This window comes from Pinus tabuliformis, chromosome 8 (assembly GCF_031772625.1).
Source record: "Pinus tabuliformis cultivar Carrire ecotype Pingquan chromosome 8, CPIR1, whole genome shotgun sequence".
Lineage (NCBI taxonomy): Eukaryota > Viridiplantae > Streptophyta > Pinopsida > Pinales > Pinaceae > Pinus > Pinus tabuliformis.
In genome coordinates, this window is record NC_142294.1 from 64,221,890 (window position 1) to 64,228,222 (window position 6,333).

Consider the following 6,333-nt stretch of genomic DNA (forward strand, 5'->3'; position numbering starts at 1 on the left):
GGAACTTGTGCAAATTTTTTGCTGGTTATATTTATTTTTGGATATATACCTCACAAACTCCCTGCGTGGACAAACAGTTTGGTGAGAGGAGTGACTACTGTCTAGTTTATCTGGTTTTTTAGTTGTCTGAAACAAAGATCAGTATTTTGGTTTGAAGTTACTTGAGAGGCAAACAGTCTCAGTATGCATATGCACAGCATCTACAGAATGTAATTTCTCTTTTTCATAATAGAAATTACGACTTTTTCTACGGGAAAAAGTATGATAAGATAACAAAAAAAATCCTAATAAATTAAATATGCAAGAGGTTTATTCACTCTGGCCATTGTTGATTTATTGTAGGTTAGAGAATATTATTTGTTTGAGAATGAAGAGAAACTATGAAATAAAATTTTCGCCAACATCCAAAATATGACAAGGTTATCATGTCACTGTAATAAATATACCATGTAGATGAAGTACAAATAAAGTTTTATGTTAGAAAAGACTTTATACAGAACTTGGGATTGTCACTCCTGTTTCTAGGAGTTAAAAATTGGTGAAGTTTCTTTTCAAATCTATAAGCTCCAAGATACAATTATAACGTTGACAATGCTAGCTATTTATAATATGATTACTGGTAATAAGTCTCTCCAAGGGAAAGTTCAAAAAAAAAAAAAGATATTACAAAATTGATGAAACCTACTCGGGCCACAGACCCCTGGAACGCAGTTTCGATAAATCTCTCCTATTCGATTCTGTAGCTGTCGATCCTTAAACAATGGCTAAGCCGAATAATTCGATGAACAACGGAGAAATAAAATAAATATTAGGAGCTATTTCAATGGTTTTCAACAAATCCGATTGGGCTTCTGCTCAACAAAAACAAATTTCTTCTTCTCTTCGGCCGCTCTGCGACAGCTAACAATCCTGTCCACCACATGACACGACTTCAATCTCGCAGTCTCCTCTATATCTTTCTCTTCTTTGAGTTCAGGATGGCTTTCTACCAGAGATGCCGTCACTTCCCTCACTATCTTTGAAGGAAGCGCGTCAAGTTCCCGCAACACTTTCTCTATGTCCCGGACCAGTCGTTCTGCCAGACTGCGGTTGAAATCTTCGCGAATCACCACGCGCAGAAGGGTTACGTGCTGTGCGTCGGGGGCCATGGTGTAGGCGGGCACGATCCACCCGAACCTTCTCAGGTGGTCAGAGATTTCATACACATCGTGCCTGCTACTGTCCTTGAGCGAAAACGCCACTAGAGGGACCCCCACCTCTTTCGACAGTATGTTGAACCGCCCGGTCCTCACCAAACCATCGGCCAGAGCCTTCGCGTTTGCTGCGCAGTTACGCATGATGTTCCGATACCCCTGCAAAAACGAACAATTCAAGACGCATCACATACAGCACCTTCACAGGGATCACAAGTGAATGAAATAAAAATAATAAAAGTTTGATGGGCAACAACAGACCTCGAACCCCAGACGTATGAGCTGGTAATATTGAGCAATTATCTGGCTGGCCCCTGCAGGCGGCCAATGTCAAGAATTTAATTCAAAGATTCTTTCCCCAGAGAAAACCTTCAATATCCCCCATTGACCTAATAAATTGAAATGAAATACAGTGATCATCAAGTGAAAAAAATATAATTATACCTTTGGAGAAGTTGAGGGTGAAGGTGGGCTGATCGGCGCCCAAATAGTTGATGTGAAAGATGAGCTCCTCAGGGAGATCTTGCTTTGCTCTCCAGATAGCCCATCCCACTCCGGCATAGACGAGCCCATACTTGTGCCCGCTGACGTTGATGCTCTTCACCAATGGAAGGCGGAAGTCCCATTCCAAATCAGGGTAGAGGAACGGTGCAATGAATCCACCGCTCGCCGCGTCCACATGTATGCCTGTGTCCCACCTGTACCCACACACGCAATCAACGGAAACGACCACACTTTATTTCAACCCACAAAAAAGACCCACAAAAGCCAATGGCCATCTTAAAGTTTAAATCAATAAAGGGCATGTGGATGGGATGATGGGATGCAATGATAAATTTTTAACGAGATTCAAAATAGTTTTTGGTACCAAAAACTGGAAACAGGGGCTGGGAAAATATCATTAAACACCAAAAGGACTAGCATGCCAATAGCATTTCGGTACTCAGAGCCAATAGTGGAAAGTAGTGGAAAGAGGTAGGAAACTGATTGCATTTTACAATCTGGAGAGAGGGGATGGTGTGGGGTAGATAATTGTTATTTTGATCTCAGATTTTGAGAATATTTTTGGAATGCAAGAAAATTTTCAGTAAAATCATATTATTAGAGTTTTTTTTTATCAGTTTCTAACCATCAGTGTGATTTATCTTTAGGGCAAGATGATAATTGGAATTTGAAAGACAAAAAATGACTTAATTTTGATTCAATCTATCTAAATTTTAAAATATTTTCAAAATCTACAATGGTTACAGTTGATTGTAGATTTTAAGAATATTTTTGAATTTGAGATACAGAAATAACTTAATTTACTCTCTCTATCCAAATTTTAGAATATCTTTGAAATCTACAATAGCTGGAGTTAAAATATTTTTGAAATCTACAATAGCTGAAGTCACTTACAGACCAGAATTTTGTCCTAATTTGATGCTTGACCAATATGTTTTAGATTTAAAACATAAATGAATACTCCTGTGCAGCCAAATTCCGAAATATTTTTGGAATCTACCATCTAAATTAATCAATTAAACTGGACTCAGATTAAGTAAAGACAGTGATCTTGTAATAATTTGATGCTCCACAAATATGCATTATGTTTATATTAAAATATAAATGAATCAAATATATTGGTTAAATTGATTATGCTTTAAAGTCTCAAATTTTCAGATTGATGGGATATTGAAAATTTGCAGAGGATGAACTTACCCTGTTTCCTTGTTTTTCTGAATAAGGAGATCATTCAACAGCTTAACATCCTCGAACTCTCCATTATATGTGGAACCCAAGATGGCTGCCACACAAATAGTGTTCTCATCCACCATCTCAACAGCCTTGACAGGGTCCATGACATAGTAACCCTCCCGCAGCTTAACTTCCTTTAACTCTACTTCAAAATAACGAGCAAATTTTTCCCAACACACCTGCAATTGGTGTGCAGTACAAATGTTAGTAAAAAGTACTGAACTTAAAAAAAAATCGCCTAAATTTTATAAATATTTGGCCAAGCTAAACCCATCTCAGTCCTGGAGGTTGTAAGCTCCACATATGTAACCTCAGTTTCATCAACCTCTACGAGCCTATCAGGCAGGCATCTTAATGGATTTGGGTTTTAACCTAATGGATGAACATCATCTATATGCATATCAGACAGAAATTTAGATAGGTTTGGGCTAATCTAATTGATACACTGCAACTATATAAATTTAGATGATTTGGGCTAATCTAATTGATACACATCAACTTATAGAGATAGAGAATCTCAATGTTACCTGCACATTTGCACCAGTCACAATGTTGGGCTTGTCATACGGCTTTCCCTCTGCCTTGCGCTTGTTCTGCCATTTGCGCTTGAATGCAAGGCCGGCCAACATGATCGCTTCTGAAGATCCCACCGTAGCCACGCCCACGGCTTCTTCTCCATCGCCAAGTGGGGCATTAAAAAGATTGGCTATAATGTTCACACATCGATTCTTTTCCAGGTCCAAACACAAGAAAGAAATCAAAACTTTCAGGAAAAAATAGAGAAAAGGGGGCAAAATAAATAAAATAATGCCCAAATAACCAAAATAGATCTGGAAGGGGGTTTCAGATTAGAAGCCGAAGATCGTCACAGGGGCTGCCATTACCTGAAACTCTGTGGTAATTGGATACTCGTCCATGTCGACATAGTTCTTGTTGATTGCCTGCATTATGAGCTTATCGCATTCTGGTTCCATCCATGTGGAAACAAAAGATGCAAGATTAAGTCTGGGGTTCCCATCCAGCATCAGCTCGTCGCTGATAATCTGATAGGCCGCATCTTTGGGAATGGACCTATCCGGCATTCGAAACCTGCAAACACAAATATTCAGAATAACAAAATCCAATGGAATCTGTAATCTATGTCCACAAATTTTCCTAAAATGACAGATATACATACCGAGGCAAGCATTCCTGTACATATCTAGAGGCAAAAGTTGACTGTACATGGGCATCCGAACCAGGCCCAGCACGACTTAGAACCATTTTTTCTGAGATACGGAAGTACAGAGGTTGTTCTTCGAAGAGATCTTAATCCACAATAGTGTTTCACAATATGTGGTCAGTTGCAGAACAGCGAAGAAGACTAGCGATGGAAGGTGGGTATGGAATCAGGGGCACTTTATACTAATCCCTGACTGATCGAAATAGAGTGTTACCATGGAAGCAAATATACCGGTAATCGAAATAGTGTTCCAACTGGAAGCCAATATCCCGGACCCCGGTAATCGAAATACAGGGTACAAGTCGTAAACTATATCGCCGTCAATTCCGGAACTGTTTTCGGGTCAATTCCTTGAGTAAGGAAATGATGCCTTCGCGACCCGCTTCGTTTAACGCGGAAACGTAAATGTGGGGAATGCTTATGTCGGAATTGACTGTTTGAAATCGGCGACGGTGAAGGCGTGCCATCTAGAAACCGGCCAAAGACTACGAACTTCACCGCTGCTTCAACATTCTGTAACGCTGGTCTAATTGGTTCCATTCTCCCAGAATGGTTTCTAGAATATGGTACAATGGTTATGTGGAGAGAATGGTTTCTAGAATATGGTCAATGGTTATGTGGAGACACGAGAGGTTTAGTCTTATAATTTTGTGGTTTAATTTTTTTATTTAATTTTGGATAATATACCTTAACTATTCTAGATCTAAAAATTTTCAGATAAATTTTTGTCCACTAAAAATATAATATGAATGAGTTATATCAATTTGTTTTTTCTTATTAATTTAAAGTTTTTTTTCTCTAAATTCATTTAATAATTATTTCACAAACGAAAATTAATTGTTAATATTTAATCATACATAAAATTTAATAAATATTTTAACTATATATAAAATTTAATAAATAAATTAATTATTTTAAAAATAATGTTTAATGATAAAATTATTATTATATAATTTATTTATTTTCGTCAAGTGTTTTGTGATTCTCAAGGCTGAACCTATGGCTTGAGTCTTCTGGGCTAGTCCAACCCTTAACTGATTAGATTTTTTAGCATATCTTCTCTCCCTAATAACCACCTCGTGAGGTTTGATCTTGGTGGCCTCGGTGACAAAGCCCATCCCCACTCGTTTGTGCTAATAAAACTTGCCTATTATATAAAATAACTCATTTATTAAATAAAATCAAAATTAACTATCAACCCATAAAATTTATAAAAATTGGTAATAAAAATATTATAAGAGTTAAATTAATCGATTATCATGTTCAAATTTCAACCTTGCGCGAAAACTTAACGATGACTTTAAAATTAAATTTATTATAATTATATTATAATAGACTTTCAAACACAATAACGACAGACCCCGTTACTATCCGAAAAGAGCTAACCAGCCATATATTAGGTATTTAATGCCCTCAGAGCAACACGGGACTTAACGCGATAACACGTGGAACTACGATTATGTCTTTCCTGAAAAAGTACGCAACGTCTTAACTGCCCATATGTGGACGAAAGATATGCGTGTTTAATAAGTTAACGTCTTAACTGCCCATATGTGGACGAAAGATATGCGTGTTTAATAAGTTATTTAAACCAGGGGACGTAAATGGGATTTTTGAATTGAAAAAAAGGTATGAACATAAAAAGTATTCGGAAGTATAATTATGATTGTACCAAATTATATTTTTGTACATCAAATTAAAATAAATTTGATATTGGTATATATATCATAAATATATTAAACAAAAGTTTTAATGTGTATGGTGGAGAAAAATTGTAAGGGCAAATATTTTTGTCTTTAAAAAAATTGAATTTTATTGAATAAAAATATAGACATTACATTTCTTAATTAATAATTTTGAGTTGAGAATTTTTGTACTTACGTAAGGAAGTTTGAAAAGAGAATGCATTTATATATATAAAGTGTTAAAATAAAAATAAAAGTCCAAATCATAGAGATGAGATATCACAATTAAAATAATAATTGAAATAATCAGATGATGAAGGTTCATTGAGATATCATTTACCACTGATTTTACTAATGAAAGATTTAAAACCATTGTGGATAAATATTGATTTTCCAGAATGGACAATTTCTACTAAGAGAAAAATGTTGATTATTTTTGCCTCATTTTAGGCGTTCTATGAGCGAAAGGATGACAACTTACCTAGAAGAACCCTAT

General features: G+C 36.2%; 1 protein-coding gene across 1 annotated transcript; it reads right to left on the reverse strand.

Moving 5' to 3' along the window:
• Window positions 1-572: 572 nt before the first annotated feature.
• LOC149234175 (glutamate decarboxylase-like) lies at window positions 573-4,601 on the reverse strand. Its single transcript, XM_089371779.1, has 7 exons — window positions 4,108-4,601; window positions 3,815-4,019; window positions 3,458-3,658; window positions 2,895-3,109; window positions 1,638-1,891; window positions 1,455-1,507; window positions 573-1,352 (listed from the first exon to the last, which is right to left on the reverse strand). Exons 1-7 carry the CDS (start codon window positions 4,191-4,193, stop codon window positions 831-833), a joined length of 1,536 nt encoding a protein of 511 aa, XP_089227905.1. The 5' UTR covers window positions 4,194-4,601; the 3' UTR covers window positions 573-830.
• Between the last annotated feature and the right edge of the window lie 1,732 nt (window positions 4,602-6,333).

Excerpts from the sequence above, each read along its gene's own strand:
- LOC149234175 (XM_089371779.1), bottom strand. The coding sequence starts at position 4,193 with ATGGTTCTAAGTCGTGCTGGGCCTGGTTCGGATGCCCATGTACAGTCA. Across the intron at positions 1,892-2,894 it reads CAGAAAAACAAGGAAACAGG|GTGGGACACAGGCATACATG; the intron begins GTAAGTTCATCC and ends GTGTGGGTACAG. Across the intron at positions 1,353-1,454 it reads TCATACGTCTGGGGTTCGAG|GGGTATCGGAACATCATGCG; the intron begins GTCTGTTGTTGC and ends TCGTTTTTGCAG.